The 21,372-nt window shown below is 45.4% G+C and overlaps 1 protein-coding gene across 1 annotated transcript; it reads right to left on the bottom strand.

The window, feature by feature from the left end:
• Positions 1–503: 503 nt before the first annotated feature.
• LOC125426325 (tomoregulin-1-like) lies at positions 504–20,162 on the bottom strand. Its single transcript, XM_048484585.1, is given in 3 exon segments — positions 504–1,675; positions 16,615–16,855; positions 19,983–20,162. Coding segments are annotated over 3 exon segments (1,593 nt in total).
• Positions 20,163–21,372: the final 1,210 nt, after the last annotated feature.

Raw genomic sequence — 21,372 nt, forward strand, 5'->3', positions numbered from 1 at the left:
CGTATAAGTACACATCTTCACAATTCATGCAATTGGCAGCATCTAAAAATCATTTACTAACTTCCAAAAACATTTAAATATCTACAGTTTTAAAACACAGTGTCTTCTAGTTCCTTGTAAGAAAAATAGACTGTAAACATCGTTAGCCCTTCGGTCATGCCTGGTTCACTTGGAAACATGACCAGCTCCATTTGTTTGTTCTACAACCACTGGTGAAATGTCTCTGTTCTCAAAAAAAAATTACATTCAATGTGTAAACCATGAGCCTGTTATAACCATGTGATACCAGTATAGGAAAATTAAACTACTGTATCCTTCAAATTGTGAAATGACAAATTACTAGAGCTGTCCACAGCTTTAACTGCGTTGGGAATACAACAAAAGCACAGCTACACTTTAAAAAGTCCAAAAAATGAGACCTCTGAAATAAATATTTCCATTCTTTTTGGAAAAAAGACAATAAAATTGTACATCACATGATCAATGTGGGTATAAAAATCATGCTAAACCATTCTGGATGTCGTGTCTGAAGTAAAGTGGCCTAAATTTTGCTTCTGACATCATCCTCTGTTGTTTTGGGGGCATTTCCGGGTTATGCACATTACAATGGCAACAATGATGGCAATTTGGACGGCAACAATGTTGGCAATTTGGACAGCTCCAATGATTGCTGCAGTGAGGACATGTGTCAGCTTTTGCCAACTAGGGACAACATAAAGTATGCTAAAGTCCGCCTTGTCACAATGTGGTCCTGTGTATCCAGATTCACACCGGCAGAAAGCTTTCTGGGTAAAATAAATGAATTCACATTTCCCATGGATGCAATAGCCATTGAAGCTTTCAGAGCAAGGAATGTGGTTTCCGATATAGATGTCTTCTCTTTGATCACTTGCATCTTTCACATCTGGCAGATACTGAATGCCTTCATCCTTCTTCTCCAATGAGCCTGTGTCATTGGATTCTGAGCAATGGCCAATTAGTCTGATATCAATCTGTTCCTGTCTCATACAAGATGCTTCTTGAACAAAGCAGGGGTTGTTATAGGAACTTCCATCAGATCCACAAACTCCACACTTGGAATGTTTTCTGAGAACTTCTGTTCCAGATTCTTCATACTCTCCTTCTCCTGATCCACAGCCATTATCAGAGTAACAAGGTCCCCTCATGACAGCTATTATCTCTTTCTGATGCTTGCAAGCAGCCCTGAGGAAGCATTCATTTTGGTAAGTGTCTCTGTTTGAGCCACAAACAAAAATATAATTTGTGTGACACTAAAATTGGCATGCACATTTCAAATTCTCTCCTTCTTCCTTACAAACACCCCCATATTTACATGATAATACTCTTGCATCTAATTCTTTTACATTTAATTCTGAGCAGTTGCTGCCGTGTCCGGCAGCAGCAGCCTTGGTGTGGGCAGCGCAGTTGGGGAGTGGCGGGGGAGTGAGGGGGTTGGAGGCATGAGCGGGGGGCGGTGGGGACAGCAGTAGCAACAGCAGCAGTGGGATGAGGGCCAAGTGGGGTGGGGGTGGGGGCGGGGCGGGGCAGACATGGCCCAGCCGGGCTGCAGGCCCTGCGGCTGCCTCCCCATCAAGGGGCCTGGCCGGCCTGCCTGGCAGCCCATCGCATCCTGCCGCCACCACCGAGCCCCAGCCTCGCCGCCCACGCCGCGGCTCTGGCAACAACAAAGGCACCCAATCTTATTCTTAATGTCATCCTCTCTTTATTACAATAATTGTCTTTTTTCAGTTTTTTCCCCCCTTAAATAGTGGACTAAAATCTTCCTGGTTTATTCACATGTTCAAAATGTATTTATTTCAAAAAATCTCATTTTTTTGCATTCTTCAGTTTTTAACAAGTTCAATTGAGTTTTTAAGTGCTTAACGTTCTTCTGAGTTTTCTTATTCAATTTTTAAAATGATTTTCTTCCAATGACCTCATTCTTTTTAGAATATACTTTGTTTGTTCCATTATTTCTTCTGTTTTGCAGCTATTGCGATTAATTTTCCTTCCATATAAGCTTTGCTTATTTCCCAAATTGTAATACTAGATTCCTTCAGCCCTGTTGATTTTAAAGAATTAAACTTTCTTACATTTCTCCCAGATATCTTCTTGCAACAAAAGGTTGCAATCTCCATTTTCTTCCTCCAGTCTTGTCCCATTTCCTTGTCATTTCTTTTGGATTGTGATCCACAAAAGTCTTCAGCAGTATATCAATCTTCTCTAGGGCTGTTTCCGCACGGCCATGATGGGGGTTGGGTCGGCATACATGACGCCGACCCAACCCCCCTGGGACAGTTCACATGAACGGTCCTGGTTGCGGTGGGGAAGACAGCGTCGCGGAACGCCGTTGTCCAATCAACCTACCTGCTCTGCGACCATCCAGCGCGTCGCCAAGGCCAGGGGACACGCTCCCGCCCTGTGCGACCGCTCCGGTGTCGCAGGGCAGGGGTGTGTGTCCCCAAGCCTCGGCGACGTGCTGGACGGTTGCAAAGCAGATAGGTCGATCGGGCACAGGGGGAGGGAAGGCGCCTTCCAGCCATTGCCATTCGCATGGCAGTGGCTGGAAGCTGCCGGTTTCTGTAAACCTCGCTTGGGAAGCGAGGTGGGAAAACGGTGGCTTTGCGCTGCTCGGGAGGAGCGAGGGCGGTGCGACTGCAAAGCAGCAGCGCCCCCCCCCCCAAGCAAACGGCTCCCTGGGGACTGCGTTTTTGCCGTCCCCAGGGCGCTGTATTAGGCCCGTGTGGAAAGGGCCTAGGTTTGTAAGCAGAGTTTTGGAAATCCAGCACATATCTATTCTTATGTAAGTTTGATGCCTGTTTGAAAAGAAAATATAGTGTCTTGTATTGAGTTTTTTAATTTGCCAAGGCTCCACTAAATTCAATATTTCCACGTACATGAATACATTTTTTGAAAATTGGCATATTTCAATAAACACATAAAAAGAAATATTAATTTTATGACTTTACTTAACTTGATACTGGTAGTAATTTTGTTGTTTGATCAACACTAAAGTTTTTCTCCCTTATTTTATTTTATTTTCCTATCAACGTACTGAAGTTTTTTTCTTGCACTGCAAAACAGCCAACAAAAAAAATAGCATACATAGCTCACAGTTTATCATCTGCATTCTCTTTGCATTAGGTGTGACACTGTCATGAAAATCAGAGCCCTGGCTCCAGTCCTTCCAGCTGTCTCTGTCTCTCTTGTAATCTACTGGTAGACATTTTCTGGCATGTCTTAAAAATACAGGCTTATAGTCCTTTCCTGAGGTATGCTGCCAACTAAACACTGATAAAGCGGAATCTTTACCACTCTTGAAAAAAAAACAATTGATAATTTTTATTAACTTTATTGAAAGAAAGAAAGAAAGAAAGAAAGAAAGAAAGAAAGAAAGAAAGAAACCAGGATTCCTTTCTTTTAATTTCGTGAATTGTACTAGTTTGACTCTATTTAGCAATAAAAATTAAACATGCTACCTAGGCTGCCAACTATATAGTCAGTGCCAGCTTATAAAGTAATATATGTTTTTTTAAACTAACATTAAGATGTCATCTTCTTATTGCTGATGTTTCAGCCTTCTTTGTAATGTTATTCTTAAACTATAATGAATGGTTTATTTCCATTCCTTTTTGTTGCCTGAATGTCTAAATAACAAGCATGAATTCAAATCAGCCACTACAAAGGTTCTCGTTAGGTAAACAGGCTGTGTATTTTCTCTCCAACCAGGATGGGTGTCCAGCACTGCAACTCAGCAGTTTTGTCAAGATGTGATGCTGCCACCATCTACCAAAAACAAACTTGGAAGGGAATTTTCTGCTGCATTTTCTGGATGGAAGGGGATTGGTATTAGTTTGTTTGAATAATAGTTTAAAAATAGATGTTATACATGTCCTTAATTTTTTCATTTGCAATGTTATTTCACAGTCTTTGCCTGGCATTTCTCATATGTGCTGGTAGTATTTCTCTGTCATTATTTTTCAAGCACTGTTTGATGACACTGATTTAACAGTTTCTCACAGTTCACTGCTTCAGTTTTCATCAAATTATATTTCGAGTTACACTAGACACTTTCATCATCAATTTCCATATACCTCAAAGACATACAGCAACCAGTTTGCCAACTCTAAATTCAAAAACTAGACAATAACTAGAGGAGAACGGTTTTCAAATAGAATGGAGCTGTCTGAAACAACACCCTTAAAACCTTTACAATTGCTGTTGGCTGAGGACTTCCAAGGTACAGTAGTTGCTACAAAACATTCACTTTAATGTCAAGTCAAAGGATAAAAAATGCACTATCCAGAGCATAAGCTGTTTGAAAATATGGAGATGTTCCAATGTCTTTGATGCACAGGGTTGAACAATAGTCTGATAGAGATCCAGATATAAACATAGAATTGGAAGGGACTTTCAGGATCATCTAGTCCAACCCCCTGCACAGTGCAGGAAATTTACAACCCACCCCTCCAGGTATTACAGTACCTTATAGTACAGTACATTAAAGCTCCATTTAAGTGCAGCTTTTATATCTCTGATCTGTGGAGTGATAAGGAGCTGCAAGGGCAAGCTTTATTTTATTATTAATTTTATTTTATTATAAATTAATGTTATTATTAATTTTTAAAAGGTGTCATCAGAGACTGTATGTGGACTGGAACAAACATTCAACATGGGTACACTCATTCAGACAGACATCAGGCTAATTTGCTGCAGCAATGCTGGGCATAGCTGTTTGGAGGTTGTATGCCCAAATTCAGATAGGATGACATTGTCCTTAGTATGGGACTTGAGGGAGTCTCATGCAAAGGGTGTGCTGAGATGGGTAATGTATGACAAGAATAATGTGTGGAAGCTTTGCATCCTCCCTGCAAGATGCACAAGCTATTGCTAATACTAGCAGAGCACTATGGACATTGAGTATTTTCATACATAGCTTAATTGTTTGTGTGATGTGAATGTTAATGCTACATTGGCTTGTATGTACTTATACATTCCATTTCTCTTGGACATCTTAACCTGTATTAACAACATTCACATGTTGTAAATGCACAAACAGCAGAGGGGAACATAAAGGCCTTGCCATGGAAGTAAGGCAAGACAAGGTGAGATGTTAACAGGAGCAAACACAGGAGGCAATATCCCTCCTTTATGTAAGGGTCAGTGCCAGATCATTTGAGCTCATTCTTCTTAGCTTTCCTTATGTCAGCACAGCTGCTGGAAGTTAACCAAGAAGATAGACAAAAATAACAGAATGAATACCAATAGGTTATATGCAATGGTGACAAACTGCAAAGGAAAAGGTAATTTAAAGTGCAGTTCTGTCAAAGAAAAAATGGTTTACTTTCAGTGTGGCGCACAAAGCCCAAGAACAGGGGAGCCACCTGATTGGCTGTGGCCTTCTGCACTCTGATAGGCAAGTAACAGTGTGATACAGGGGGGAGATTAACTCCATTATCAGTACAATTTGAGAGGCTTTTGATCTTGAGCTTCCTGCTGATAAGAACTGTCTGTATTAGGTCGATTCCTCACTACAAAAATTGAAGTAGATACAAACCGGTTTGTTTTGATTCGGGACCTTTTGATTGCGCTTTCATGGTCCCCACTGCAGCTTGTGGCCACCAAACAACCCCTGCTCCAGGAGGCGCAGCAGCCAGGCAGAATTCCCCATTGGTCGTGGATGTACAGTGCGATCTGCTCAGGGGCTTTTCTGATTGACTGCTGCGTTGTGCTGGGGTGGGATTTTTAAAAAAATTTTCAACCAGTCAAATCTACATCTGCGCAAGCATGCGCAGAAGAACTGTAAACACAAACAGGGAAACAGGCATTTAAAGCAATGTCCCGCCTCCGTTATGGTTTGTTTCCTCGTATCCACGTGGATATGAGGTGTAACATTGGTTTAGACTGTCTTGCAGGGAAAAATAATTCAGAACTGGCCCCGTGTCTCCACGTCTCCACGTGGATTTTGGCTCCAAAAGTTTTTTTTAAAAAAAAGGGCTGTGCGGGCATTGCGTGCAGCCCACTGCGCCCTGATTGGCTGGGAGGTTTCATGTCACACACGTCGGGAAATTCAGCCACCAATCTTCCCCACTGCTCCTCTCCAATCCGGATTGATCCTGACTTCATTCAAAAGGCCTACTTCCATCCAGAAGGTCCCAGAAAAGTGCGCGCTAAGAGGAAACCTGGTTCAACCACAATACCATGGGTAAGTTTTCCCCAAACCGGGTTTGTTCACTTTGTTAACACAAGCTTTTTGACCAGTGAGGAATTGACCTTAACTCAGTGAAAACTAAACATCTCTGAGGGAATAGTTCTGTCAAAGTGTGTGACAGAAACTATTGCAATCAGTCTGAGTGCTGGGAGAAAGCGATTATACACAGACCAAGTGTGCTGAAGGGAAAAGTTTATTGGAGGGCCATGTGAAATGGCCATATAAACCATGATGGGAATATATTTTAAGTACAGAAAAGTTTCAGTGTGCCTGGGGTATAGGGATTTGCTTTAAGTTTTCCTCAGTGGATAATTTATGTTTTCTTTTTGAGGGTTTTTCTAATGGGAAGGCTGAGTGAGGATACTGTGATATTAGGACCTGTGTGTAGAAACCACAAGCCAGTACCATTTTAGATAAAGGACCTGTACAAACTGAGTAACATCTATGAAACTAACATCTAAGCTGAACTGTAACTGAATAATCTTAAGTGCTGTGCTGAAATCAGAAACTCTAGAATATATTTTGCCTCCTGCCTTATTTGCCTCATACATCCATCTCTCAATTGTTATTCCTCCATTTCCAATATCCTCTGCCTGTTAAATAAATCTTTGTTGCTGTTTAAGTTTACTTCTGCCTTGGTATATTTACTTTAGTGTGCCTTAGTTAGGGGAGTGCCTGGGAAGGAAAATAAAAGTTAGTGGGCATCCTTCACATTCGGGTGTGTGTTACAGGTCTGAGGGAAAGTGCTTTGAACCTTGTGCTACCATATTTCAGAAGCACCTTTGTCCATGATGGGGAAAAGGCAGTAATAAGATGAGTGAGTGATTTCCTTGCTGAAGAAGTATAGGAGGTATGTGTGTGTGTGTGTGGGGGGGGGGGGGATCTGTTGCAGCAACAAATTAACAAAACTTTAATGCATTACAAATAGTTAAATATTTTCATTAAAACCAAAAAATGTTTCAGCCAATAGGTCTTCCTCAGTAGTACAAATTGTTAAAATATACATATTTGTGACAGTCATTCATGTATTGTATCACCTTTCATCCTGTCACTGCATAATATAAGTAACATATATGATAGCAGTGGGAATTATTATCTTGCTTCCTGAATCTGGATATACATACCATTCATTCTGACCTTGCTTAATCGAGGTAAATTTCTTTAGTTTTCTACAAGAATTTCTTTCTTAATTCTCATTTTTCTTTTCTAAATTGATTTGCATGTTTTGTATTAATGAATCTTTATCATGATGTCTTAGATATTTGGAACAGGTATAACAACAATCTGTAAAATGATACTTGATGGTTCTGATCTCTTCCAGTAATGAAGATGGATTATCTACTTAATGAGCTGGTTTTACTTATTGTGTATGTGAGTAATATAGATAAGCAATTTTAGAAATTATATTTTTAAATTTTATATACGGCTCACTCAATAATTAAGTTAAATAATTTTTTTCCTTTCCCCCATTTCTTCTTTGTCTTTTTACAGTTTTTAAGATTTAGTAAGAAATGCTGTGTTTTGCATTTTGAATCATTTTAATTTATTACATGCATTTTAACAATTTGTACCACTGAAGAAGAAGTATTGGTTATACCCCCAAAATATCCAGATATTTCCCACTCTGGAGCTGGCAACCCTATCTATAAATAAAGCAGTTTGAATATTACTTTAATGTAACAGCTTGATACAAGAAACCCTTTATTGCACTATAGAAAGGTGCTTTACAGTTCTTCAATGGGTATTTGATTTGGAAGACAAAAAGATTCTGGCTCATTCCGCACATGCAGAATAATGCACTTTCAAACTACTTTCAGTGCTCTTTGAAGCTGTGCGGAATAAAAAAAACCACTTGCAAACAGTTGTGAAAGTGGTTTGAAAACGCATTATTTTGCGTGTGCGGAAGGGGCCTCTGTTTTACTATTGCCTCTGAACTGATATTGTTTCTGATTTTGTTAATGTTTTAATGGTTTTAATGAAAATTGGTTTTAATTGGTTTTAATGAAAATTATTCACTATTGTAATGTAGTAAAGTTTTATTAATTTATCATATGTAACCTATTGGTTTTCATTATATTATTAGACTTTTTGACAACCTTTTTGGCTTTTGTGTGTGTGTTGAGGTCCCCTTCCTTTTGTTTTAGTAGTTTGTCCAGTGGTAGCACACCTTGGTTGATTTAGAAGTAGAGTTGTCAACTTCTAGATGGAGTCTAGTGATCTCCTGGAATCATAACTGATCTCCAAATAACAAAGATCAGTTGCCCTGGAGAAAATGGTTGCTTTAAAGGTAGGCTGTACAGCATTATACCCTACTGAGATCCCTCCACTCCAAAACCCTGCCCTCCTCAGACGCCAAAGCCAAACCTCCAGGAATTCTCCAGCCCACTTTTTGGCAACCCTTTTTATAATGGCTCCATAAGGATCAGTTATCATCCATGAAGAGCTTTAACAATCATAACCTATACTTTGAATTGGGCCCAGAAGCAAGAAGGTAGCCAGTGTAATTGACACATCACTGGAGAACTGAGTTCTGAGGTTTTTAAGGTTTAGTCAGAAATGCTGTGTTTTGTATTTTGAATCATTTTAATTTATCACACGCATTTTAACAATTTGTACCACTGAGGAAGGCATATTGGCTGTACCCCAAAATCTCCAGATATTTTCCACTCTGGAGCTGGCAACCCTATCTATAAATAAAGCACTATGCATATTTCTGTAATGTAATAGCTTGATACAAGAAACCTTTTATTGCACTATAGAAAGATGCTTTACAGTTCTTCAATGGGTATTTGATTTGGAAGACAAAAAGATTCTGCTTTAATATTGACTCTGAACTAATCTGCATCTTGTCAAATTATGGGGAAGATTATATTGCAGAAGATTAATAAACAATATCAGATATAGAGACCTGATAAAAAAACATCGAGTTACCAACTTCAGGGAACAGCCTAGACTTCTTCCAGGATTATAGCTGATCTCCAGACTATAGGGATTGATTTCCCTGAAGGAAATGGCAAGTTTGAAGAGCAAACTCTCTGGAATTACATCCACACTGAGCAGCCTTCCCTGCCCAAATCCTGCCTTCCCCAGGCACTGTCCCAAAATCTCCAGGAATTTCCCAAATTGGGATTGACAGCCCTATAAAGGTGGAATAATGACTGGACCTCAGGCATAAGTCTAGAAGCCCCTCACAAATGGACTTCAAATGCAGCCATGTACTTCCTGCTTTGAGCTGCATATCTATATATAGACATTTTAAAATAATGGCCCTTGGCCTCATTTGTGTTAATAATAACACAGAGGAGGGAGGAGAAGTCACAGCAGCAACGGAAAGCAAGAGTGGAGACAGAGGCAGAAACAACAGCAAAGAGTATTTATTTTAAAGAAAATACTTTTATTTATATAAGCTCTTTTATGCCACCTTTCCACATGATCAGGTTTTCAAAGGTGATGCACATAAAAACATATGAACAATTAAACATTTATAATTGAAAAATAATTCAGTAAAAGACACAAACAAACTACCAGTATGCCAGACCCAGGGAAGAGAGCTAATGATGGAGCTTGGAGATATGCAAAATGAAACAAAAAAGTCTTTACTGTTGATGAAAGAGACCAAATAATGGGCTCATTCCGCACATGCAGAATAATGCACTTTCAAACTGCTTTCAGTGCTCTTTGAAGCTGTGCGGAATGGCAAAAACCACTTGCAAACAGTTGTGAAAGTGGTTTGAAAATGCATTATTTTGCGTGTGTGGAAGGAGCCAATGGAAAACAGATTAATTCCATTATTTCAGGGTTCATTTACATATGCAACACAATCAGGTGGTGAGATTTTGAAATGGTAGAATAAACTCTACCATGCCAGACTACAGCTGGAGGTTCAGAGTTTCGAATGTTCCTTGATATTAAAAACTCATTGCAGACATTCTGCCAGAACACTAAGCATAAAGAGGGGGTAGAACTTTTTTTCTGATGTGATAGTTTGCTATTTCCATGGAGTGGTGTTTTTTTTTTAATATGATAGAGCATTCAGCATTGGACTGCATCACCTGCAGAGTTCAGTGGTATAGTCCATTCTACCCCCTCCTTCTTCCACATCTGTAGGTCTGGTTTCATTCTTTGCTGCATGTGAAGAGTAGGCCAGTCTGCTAAATAATGAAGATGGAATGGAAGGAAATAATAGAGTTGTCATGGTTATTGAAAAAAGTTGCTATAATCTTTTATTTTTCTGAAGAGAATTCTCACAACATACAGATTTATTAAGAAGATAAATATATTAAAAGCAACAGGATTTACTTTCATTCTGTAAAGTATGTATTTAATGTATATAATTGAGTGAAGCCTTTGTTTTCCTAATAGTGGTCTTTCCCATCCTTTTGCTTCCCCAAACGAATTTTCCTAGAGGTACTTTGTATCTGGGCTCCATGAAAATGTTGCACATATTTTCCAAAATATTCAGTTTGACTGTAATTTTGTTCATATTGTAGTGCACTTAAGAGGAACTGTGGTAGAGCATCTGCTTGGCATGTGGAAGGACTCAGGTTCAGTTCCCAGCATTTCCAATTAAACTATGTGGCAGCAGGAAGACCTCAGCCTGAGACCCGGGACAGTGGCTGCTGGAAAGTACAGTAGACTGATCTGAGAGTCGGTGGCCGTTTCTGCACGGCATCGATGGGGGTTGGGTCGGCGCAACCCCCCTGGGACCGATTAACCTGAAGCGGTTCCAGAAACTAACGAACGGAGCAAACCCCGGCGAGCATGAGCATATGCCGTCGCCAGAAGCCGACCCGGCGTGTCCCTGGCCCTCCGGCACGTCGGCGAGGCCTGGAGACACGCCCCCCCTGGCCCTGCATGCCTGCTTCCGCATACAGCAGGGCAGGGGCGATCGTCCCAGGCCCTCGGCGATCGCCAGAAAGGAGCGGGGAACAGATGAAACAAAGTGCAGGGGGGGGGAGTGGGGGGGAGGCGCCTGGAAGCCGGCATTTTCAGGAAACCTCGCTTGCCCAGTGAGGTTTGGAAACGCCGGCTTCGCGCTGGTCGGGCGGCGTGAGGGCGGCGCGGCTGCACAGCAGCTGCACCTCCTGTGTGAATGGCTCCCTGGGGACGACGTTTTTGCTGTCCCCAGGCCGCCATAAAACGCCCGTGCGGAAAGGGCCGGTGTGATGTAGTGGTTAAGAATGATGGACTCTACTCTGGAGAACCAGGTTTGATTCCTTACTCTGCCATATGAAGCCTGCTGGGTGACTTTGGGCCCGTCAGTCAGCCCAATGGAGGCAGGCAAATCACCTCCTAACATCCCTTGCCTTGAAAACCCTGCCGGTTCATCATAAGTCAACTATGTTAAACCAGACCTGTCTTCTTAATTAAAGTAGTAGATTAAGTACTTGGAAATCCCAGATGTTGCCTCCTAGCTGCCTCCTTTTGTAATACTTGCTACAGAGGCCAAATGGGAATGTTCCAATCAGCTTTTTAACTTAATTTAAAAATAGGACCAAAGCAGCAGATGACCAATATCCTGTGAAAGAGCTCTGACCCAGTGAATAGAACAAAAAAACCCCAGAAGGCATCTCAAAAGACTTCTTTCAGTAGCTCTCCTTGCTGCTCCATCAGCACTGTGGTGAGATCTCCCTTTAACTACAGAGAATTGCAGTGATGCAAAAATCACTTCCTAATGAGTATCTTCCTCATTGGTCGATTCCCCACTCATGATTAGATGTGTGCTCGTCACTCCAAATATCCAGGTTTCCTGCAGAACTCCCCATTTCACCAGCACCGAATGCACATTCATCTCGTTTCTGGCCCTTCCCCCCACCCCAGCATGTGTTATTTTAGAACCTGGAAGAAAGTAGACCTTTTTGAAAAATATGTGGGCAATCTGGAGCAGTGGGGAAGGTGGGGGGGGGGTTTGAATCCAGATTTGAACTACCCATCCTTGCGAGTGACATGGAGCCTCCCATCCAATCAGGATGCAGTGGGCTGTGCATTTTTTTTTTAATTTCGCGGACCGGAGATCCACATGGATACGAAGCAACATGGAGATGGTTTTGACTGATTGACTGAGTAGAAAGCAATACAAAGCAGTGCTACATGTCGTATCCACGTGGATCTGAGTACATGGAGGTGCGTGGAAACAATGCTTTGTTTTAATCGCCCATTTCTTCGTCTCCACGTAGAGTCATTCTGTACATGCTCACGCAGATGTGGATCCGTCAGTTTGAAAGTGAAAAAAATTCCCGCCCCAGCACAACGCAGCAGCCAATCAGGATAGCCCCAGAGCAGATCATGTGTTTGATCCGCCAACAGTGAGGACTCCTGCATGGCTGCTGCGTTTCTGGGAACAAGGGGGCAGAAGCTGCAGTGGGGACCATGAAACAGTGTTCATAAGGTCCTGATTCTTACCAAACCAGTTTGTATCTACTTTCATTTTTGGAGAATTGACCAGATTTCACTGGCACAGGGAAAGATGGGATCTGGATTGTTCATCATTTGTCTTTCATTGATGATTTCATTGTTAGGTGGTGGAACTGAGATCCTCAAAAAAAGCAATTGTGATCATTTAAAGATTGAATTGATTTATTGTGGCATAAGTTTTCATGGTCTACAGTCCACTTCCTTAGTTACATCAGATTAAATGGCCTTTATTTAGTGCACTTTTGCTTTAAGAGATTCCATGCCTACCCCTCTAGAATATAGGCCTTTGTAAAATATGTACTGTGTGATTATTCAGGATGAGAAATTTCAATGAATACTGACATCCAGGGGTTCTAATCATCATGGTTTCTGCCCATTATTATTTTCTTAATTGAAACCACTTCTAGGAGCCCTAAGAAGTGCTCTCTAGTTCTCAAGAATGCTCTTCTGACTTCTTTGCTTCTTTGACCTTGTCTTTTATGAAGTCAATTAATTTGCATAGTTGACCAAGGTATTTTGTGCATATGTAGCTTTTATCTGGCAAAAGTATAACAGAGAAGAACTCTCAGATCAGGTCCCCCGCTTGCCACTAGCCAGCTCAGCGGAACATAGATGATTGATTATGGCTATTATATTGGCTTTAGCCTTCTCTTCCTATGAAAATATATTGTACATGGATGTATTTGAACTGTTCAAAGAGTTTCATTAACTGAAAACAGAGGCTATATTCCCACGGTGATCAAGCAAAAAGATAATAATTGTGGATAAACTAACTGGACACTCACAGGCTATTTATGCTCACTAGCTATCTTCTGTGAAAGCCAGCATGGCATAGTGGTTAAGGTGTTAGACTAAGGCCTTGGAAACCTAGGTTTAAGTTCCCACTCATGTCATGGAAGCTTGTTGGGTGACCTTAGACCAGTCACACACTCTCAGCCCTGACCTTAGTTAGTATTAGGATGGTAGAACACTAGAATGACAGAGTTCTGACATGGAGGTAGTCAATGGCAAATCACTTCTCAACATCTCTTGCTTTAAAAACCCCCATCAAATCTCCATAAGCATGATTTGATGGCAAAAAGCAAGCAAACAAAACAGCTCCCCAAACAAATCTATCTTCTGTTTTGGCGCCCTCACTCATTGTTATATTTTTGGAAAAACAGTCCTTTTCTGCAAGAATGGATCCCTGTAATGCTAGCTTTCAATAGATTTGATCTGAACTTCTGATTGCTACCCTGATAGCGTAAGATATAATTGCCTAAGGATAGACCTTTTGGCAATGATGAACACCTAGCCAATTGCCATGCATTCCATCTGGGACAGGAGATGCAGTGGGGAGGGCAATCTTACATTCCAGGCTGAGAAGATCATACTACCTGCCTCTCCTGTGTAGCCCTTTCAGGCTGGGACACCAGAGGAGGGGGGGGCACACACACCCTGCCTCTCCTGTCTCAGTCCTTTTGGGCTGGGACCCTAGAGGTAGAGAAAGATTGTTCTTCCCTGTCTCAGCCCTTGCAGGCATGCAGAATCATTCCCTGCACTTTTCCCAAGACCTATGGGTCTTGGGAAATGGGGGTGGGGGGAAGATAGCTGATCCTGAGTGCTGGACTGAGCATGCTCAGTCAGGCATCCAGCATCATTACCTGAACTTTGCTTCCCAAGACCTGCGGGCCTTGGGAAGCAAGGTGGGGGAAGGAGACATTTTTGAAACAACATAAAATCTTCAAAATGTATTTTCCAGATAAAAGTTGATTGAATATATGTACTGAAAGCAGTGATCCTTCTTTCCAAACACCTTTAACCCTGTAGCAGGGGGGGGGGATCATTGTCTTTTCCTAGCTCACAAACAAGGGACAAAACTAACAGGTAGTTTGTGGCTGAATAATGATTAAGATTTATTTTTTCTTTGGTTCTCTATAGCTTTATATACCAGTTGAACGGCAAAGGGGTGATCACAATACTTGCAGGCACTTCTTTTGCTCAGGATTTTTTTTTTTTTTGCTGAATCCTTTGAGCAACAGAAATACCAACTAAGCCTTCAGGATACAAACTGGGGCACCCCAGTTTATTCAGATTGTCACTATAGCAAATGATATCATACAACTGGCAACAGAAAGTCTTAGTAATCATATAGGATGATGGCATCATACAAAATTGTCTTAAACATCAGCTCACTTGGAGAATAAGCATGGCAAAGTGAGTGGAGGTGAACTGGACATAATTTGGCTTGGGCCGCTAGGCAAATACTTAAAAACTATTTGGCCACCAAAATGCAACTTTTCCCACAGAACTCTCTCTCCACTATGATAGTAGTTTCTTCTCCATGTTGCATAATAATTCTTTCTGATGATCTCTATCAATGATTTATATTTGCTTGTTTGTCAAATGAACTACTTGGGCAGATTTTGCACTTTCTAAATGCTCTGTGGCTTAGACGGGAGTGTACCTGCTGCAGGGCTTCTCATCCTGCTTGTAGTTCCCCACAGCTGCCTGGCTCTTTCCTTTGCTCGAGTCAGGGCTGGTGAGGGAAGCCCCGAATGGTTCCCCACAAGCCTGGGGCTTTCTCATAAGCACCACTTAAGCTAGCTCTTCCATAGTCTTTTTCATGCATGTGCGGGCAGCCTCCGTTTCCTGCATTAGGATTGGCTGAATCTTGCCCCATTCCCCCCACTCATTTTAGTTTTACATGACTCTGAATCTAAAATTCTTGCGTGTGCGAGAGAAATGCTGCCCTACCATCTGCGGTGCCTGCACACGCCACTTTTCTGCCCAAGGTTTCGCCCTCCTGTGTAAAAACCAAGGTTTCTCCCTCCGTTTTTTTTTTCACTGCAAGGAGAGAGGAGGGCACCGCTTCGCAGCACTTGTCCATTGGTAGGATGGGGCAGAGCGGCAAGGTGGGAAACTGTCCCTGTTTCTGCTACAGGGGAGTTTTGCACAGCGGCGGAAACCTCCCAAGCAACAAAGGGGCATTCAAAAGGACCTCAACCTTTGCTGTTCAGGAAATTTGCAGAGCAAAGCCATTGCCGCAGGGTGGCTCCGGGGCAGAAACAGAGCAGCCACGATGCAGCACCACGGGCTCTGCAAAACTCCCTATTGCATCAGAGCATTCCCCGTGCCAATAGAGGGGCAATTTTGGTGTACAAAATCGGCCTTGGAGTCATATCGGACTTTTTTGAAAATCAACATAGGTTAAAAGTTTTAATAGAGTGATTATTTTAAGCCACTGTGATATCCAGCCTTGTTACGCAAATTAGTGGGGCCTATCTTGTTTTACATTGGGGAATTAATGGGAACTGACCTTGCATTGTGAGTGAAGGGGTAACTGGAATCTTTTCCACCTATGCTTTTCAAGGGTTCTCCCTTTAAAAAGATGCAGGAAACCAGAATTTGAGTTTAATAATTTTATTAAAGAACAAAATAATAAAAGGTACATACACAGTTTGGCAAAACATGCACTGTAGGGGTGAGCCCGCAAACCCGGCAGAACCGTAGAAGGAGCGCTAGGCATGCCGGTGCCGACTACGGCCTTCTGGGCGCACACGCTCCCCCAACCCCCGCTCCCCCATGAGTCACGGGTCATGAACTGCCTGACTCGCGGTCACCAGGTGTCCCACACAAAGGGACACAAAGGCTCCTGCCCTCAGGTGAAGATTAGGCCCAGACATGGATGCTTCCTCCCGCATGTAGCAGCCCGATGAGATCATGCATCACATGATGATCTCCCGCTCTCCCGATCTCCCGACCTCCCAGTCTCCTGCCTGCCCGACCCCTTTTACACGCCCCCATTGAAACCCTAATAAAAAAAAAAAAAAGGTGTGAGGAGGCATACGGCAGAGTTGCCAGGATCCGCGGGATCCCGCACTTCCTGCTTGCTGGCTCTCTCCACCAGATGAAACCTCCGCGTGTCGTCTCTTCCCTGGGACCTGCGTGGAGTGCGACTACAAACTGGTGCGAAACCGGGAATCCTCGAACCTCCGCCCGTGACTTACGTCGCCTGGGAAAGGGCTTCGGTGCCGATGCGTCTGCTGGATCGGTAGCATCAGGGACCACCTCGGTACCGACCGTCCGGCTGGATCGAGCATCCAGGGATCTGCGTTCACCGGACACTCTCGTCTGATCGAACCAGCGGTAAGGCTTCAGAGCTTGCAAAGCTGCGGCTTTTGACAAGCATGTTAGCGAACTGGCGCTAGCAAAACCACGGCAGAGATACTCCGTAAAGAGAGGGGAGCTCTTGTGAATTGGTTGAGGAAGATTGATAGGCAATGTCCATGGTACCCAGAAGGGGACATTCAATCTTAAGGACTGGGAAAACATTAGGCACTCTGCATAGAGAGCCTCGTGGCGCCGATATTAAGCTGCTACTGGCGTGGAGACAGTGTTATGTATGCATTAGCCTGCAGGTCCATGGTGTCTTTGCCATGGATCTCCCTCCTTCTGATCTTTCACCTTCAATTTCAAGCCGAATTTTCTCTATCCACTGAACAGGATGCCTGTCCTACTCCCGTTCACTTGCTTCCTCCTCTCATTCCAAACTCTCCCGCTTGTGCTACCGCTGACCCGGGCGCCTCCTTCTCTTGCTCCGCCTTCTGCTCCGCTTCCCCTCCGTTTCTGGAAGCCACGCACCTCCGTCAATGCCGCGTAATGGCGTGAGTTTCAAAACTTCCTGGCAGAGTGTATTACCCACGATCTGCAGAGGAAGGAAACCCTGGCGGAAGAGCGATGCCGACCTCACAAAGCGTCTGCCCAGCCCACTACACTGACCCGTGGGGAGGGCGGGCCGTCAATTCGTTGAGTATCGTATAGGATATAGCGTTCTCACTGAGCTCCGCCGTATCACGGGGCGTGGGGATCACCAGCCTATGTGAGAGGCATGTTGGGAAGCCGTCATCGCGGAATCACATAATGGTTCCGGAGGACTGGAAAACCACTTGTCACATGCTCTTGAACCCTGCGCGAATTTGTTGTTTGGGAAGCGAATACCGTAGCAATGCATAAGCAGAGGAGCAGCCTCTGGCGGCGCCAGCTCTATGGCTCTTGAAGGCTTCGCCCTTCCGGCGGCATAGATTGTCCTGCCGGAGAATGCCGCTAAGGTTGCCTCTGACTTTCCTGCGCCTACAAAGGCGTTTGTAAAAGGTGCCGCTGCCGGACAGCCGACCCAGAGCTTTTTTCCAGCGTTGGCAAAAGCCTCTCCAGGAGCCTTGCGCTGAATTCCTGAACAGGCTCCAGGGAGGCCCTACAGAACTGAAGTGTCGACAACGGCGCAGCCCAACACAACTCCTCGGCATCGCCTGCGCCAAAGAGAGCCTCCGCTGAGTGCGCCAGGGTGATCGGGCTTAGGGGAAGAACCCGGCGGGCGACATAGCAAAGGCTTGCCAGGATAGCCGGATCTTCTGCCCATCAGGCCAGCCTTCTGCCGCAGCACTCTCCACCACCGGGGACAGCCCAAGGCGAGTGCTTCAACTTTCGCGGCAAGTGGGGACACTTCGGGAGAGTTGTAGGTGGCGGTGGGGGGCTTACAACCCGGCGGAGGGCTTCTCCCTGGGAGGCGAAGGCCCTCAGAAGCCCGGACCAAATGCCCCGATGCGGGAGGGCTTCGCTGGAGGAGCGAGTGCCAGCCGGGGAAACTCTTACCGAGACTCTCTCCCCAGCCCAGGACCAGGAGGAGAATACTAAATCAGCCCGAGAACCAAGGCCGAACCCAAGCCACCTCACTCCCAGCGGCATCTCCCTCTCCTGCGCCCAGCCTCTTTCCCTCAAGTTTCCCAATGAGATCCCTCGTTGTTTCCAACCCAGTACAGCGATCCCATCACCCCAGAGGCCGTCGGGTTAATCTTGCCCAAAGCCTCCACCGCTGAGCAGGGACTGTTTGTCGTTCCGGGAGTCATTGACTCTACACATCAAGGAGCCGTTCACATTCAGGTGTGGACAAACATTCCGCAGGAGCTGCCCAGTGGAACCAGCTGCGCACAGCTGATCCTCCTGCCCCATGCTGCCTGCAGCTGATCCAATAAAGGCCACGAGCCCAGATGCATGGGCACAGCCCGGCTTTCCCACCGTGGCGGCGGTGGAAATGCCCATCGGGCTCCTGCCCATACCTGGAGCTCACTTTAGAAGGGTGTCCATTCAAGGGACTTGTGGACACCGGCGTATTAACCGTCATCAGAGGCAGCCGAGTGGCCTGATCAGTGGCCGACCGAGGCTTGCCGCTACATTTGGGGGTGGGGAAGCAGACCCGCGAGGAGCCCGACACCGCCCATCACGATCTGCAGTCCAGGGCTTGGCGACAGCTCTGATCGCCCCGCCATCTTGGACATCCATGTCAATTTGTGGGGCAGGGGATCTCATGAGTCGGAAGTAAAGGCGACTCTAATTTGGGATGGATAAATCCACTCCACGCCATGGCTGCTACCCAGAAGAAGAACAGATGCCAGCAGGCCGCGTTGAGAGATCCCTACCCGGCTCTAACTGTGTTTCCCTCCTCCACCCCAGAGCCCACGGCTCTGGAACACCCTCCTTCTCTCTCGCCCGTTCTATTTTCCGACCAGCAAGGCGGGAGAGACCCAGTGGCTGACTGGCCCACTCCTGGATTTAAAATCTGGGCCCGTCCTGGTACGCCCAGCACTGCCAGGACAGGCCCCAGGTTAGAATTATAGTTTAAGCACTATCATCACTTCTAAATCTATTAAAGACCCTAGGCTATTCGTCTCTGGCGAGACCGCCCCTTTAGAGGCGGTCTGGCCAAGCATAGACTCTATTTCAAATTAGACCCCAAATTCTGAATGCCATGCCTGCCTCAACCTCTCGCGATCCGCGGTAAGTATGCTGCCCCAGGGTGGAACCTGCGCCCAGCCCTTTGTCCCAAGACCAACTCCCCAAATGTGTGATTGTCTTGCTCTTCTGGCGCATCCCCTTCTCTGAGGCACCCCCCCCAAAGTCCTTTTGTCCTACAAATTAGATATGCATACCCACAATCCCTTGGCCGGTCCACTCGCCCCCCCTATCTTTAGCAGGAATTTCCGGACCAGCTCTGGCGCATATCCTGATGGCGTCCTTAAATGACTCCCCATAGGAGTTGTCGCCCTTCGTGCCCCCCCCTGTCCCATGCCCAAACAAACTAAAGAAGGGGAGGTGGTAGGTGGGGGGCCTCCATGGCCTGCCCCTGCAGAATTGAAATCCCGAACAAATCGAACCTGCTCTCAGGCCCACTCCCACCAGAGGCCAAGACCAAGCTTGGCGGGCCGCCCTCATAACCTGGGGAAGGGGTATGCTTCAATCCCTCTCCTACCGAGTCTCCAGTGGATTCCAGCTTCACCATGTCCAGCCAACCCATGGAATGGCACCAGAAGGGGAAACCAACCCGATCCGGAGATGGGCCGGATCTCCCTGGAAGATCGGTCCAGCGACCCAAGCGGAACGCCGCCAAGCAGAACAGCGAGGACCCAGATGACCTGGGAGGCGTCAAGGAACAGCGACGGCCGGGCTCGAGAGCTTCTGCAACAACAAGGCTGCCCGAGGCGCCGAGTCTCTGCGCTGCCATCTTTGCGATCATCACTGCAAACTCCACAGTCACCATCATCTGCCTGCTTTGCTGCCTCGTGCGGTGGCCTTTCGGTCACCCTTTTGGAGATCCAACCAAGTCAACATCTGGGGCCGGTTAAGCTGCAGCTGCCAGCGATCTCATCCTTCTGCCTGGGCCCGGTATCACCGGTGGGAAGCTTGTAGCTCCTGCCTACTCCCTGTCTGCAAGGCCCTGGAGATTTCCTGGAAAAGTCGGGCCTGGAGCCCTTTCATGAGCGCCTGCGTCCATCCGGTACTCCATGAAAGGCCGTTAGGGACCGTTGTTCAAACCCTCCCGCTGAAGCTCTTTCTCATCACCCAGAAACCGTCGCCAACCGAGTCCAACACTTGCGCCCGCATTGCTGATGTGGCGGGACAGGAAGACTGGTCGAGGCCAGTCACCGACCGGCCAGCTGGAACTTTACTGGCATGTCGGGGACATTCCCCATATGGAAACATCCTCCTCCTAAAGGCTGGTTCTGGACTTTGCGGGGAAGAACCTTCAACTACATCCCGGCTTCGCCTTTCTGCGGAACTCTTTGTTGCTTTAGCCCGTCTTACCATCGTCCTGCCTCAGGCTCCACCCGAGGAGCCCAAAGCATGCATCACCCAGCTCTTTCCCTCGACCCTTCCTGCGGACGGCGGTCGCTCTTTCCAAAGCCGAGTATGTTTCCCTCGCTGACCTCCCTGGTGGGAGTCCCGGACTCGCCACCTTCAGCCGCTAAGACTTATTGGCGGTTGGCCTGTATCTTGATCCATTAATTCCACCTCCACGCTCTGGATGCTCTGGCCTCTGAGCAACAAGAGCGCCGTCAACGACTTTAGATGTCGTGCAGCTATTGATTATTTGTTATTACTGCATCGCAGGTTGTGAGAATGTACATAATATGTGTTGTTTTAATCTCTCTGATAATTCCCATTTTGTTGATTCATATGAAAGTTAGAGTTACAAGATGTTGTATCTAATCTGAAATGCGATGTGTTGCCTCACTGGTGGTCAGTAGCTTTGGAGCTGGCTGCGGAGATGGTTAAAGATGCTATTGTACAATTCTTCATTGGTTTGATTGTATGCCTTGTTGTTGGGGTCTTGCCTTGTTCAGTGTGTATCTGCGCTTTGCCTGTAACATTTGTAAAGAAACCCTTGACTTTCCCCTACGCGCAACCAGGTCCTCATGCTGCACAAACAACTC

Source organism: Sphaerodactylus townsendi, linkage group LG02, assembly GCF_021028975.2.
Source record: "Sphaerodactylus townsendi isolate TG3544 linkage group LG02, MPM_Stown_v2.3, whole genome shotgun sequence".
Taxonomy (NCBI): domain Eukaryota; kingdom Metazoa; phylum Chordata; class Lepidosauria; order Squamata; family Sphaerodactylidae; genus Sphaerodactylus; species Sphaerodactylus townsendi.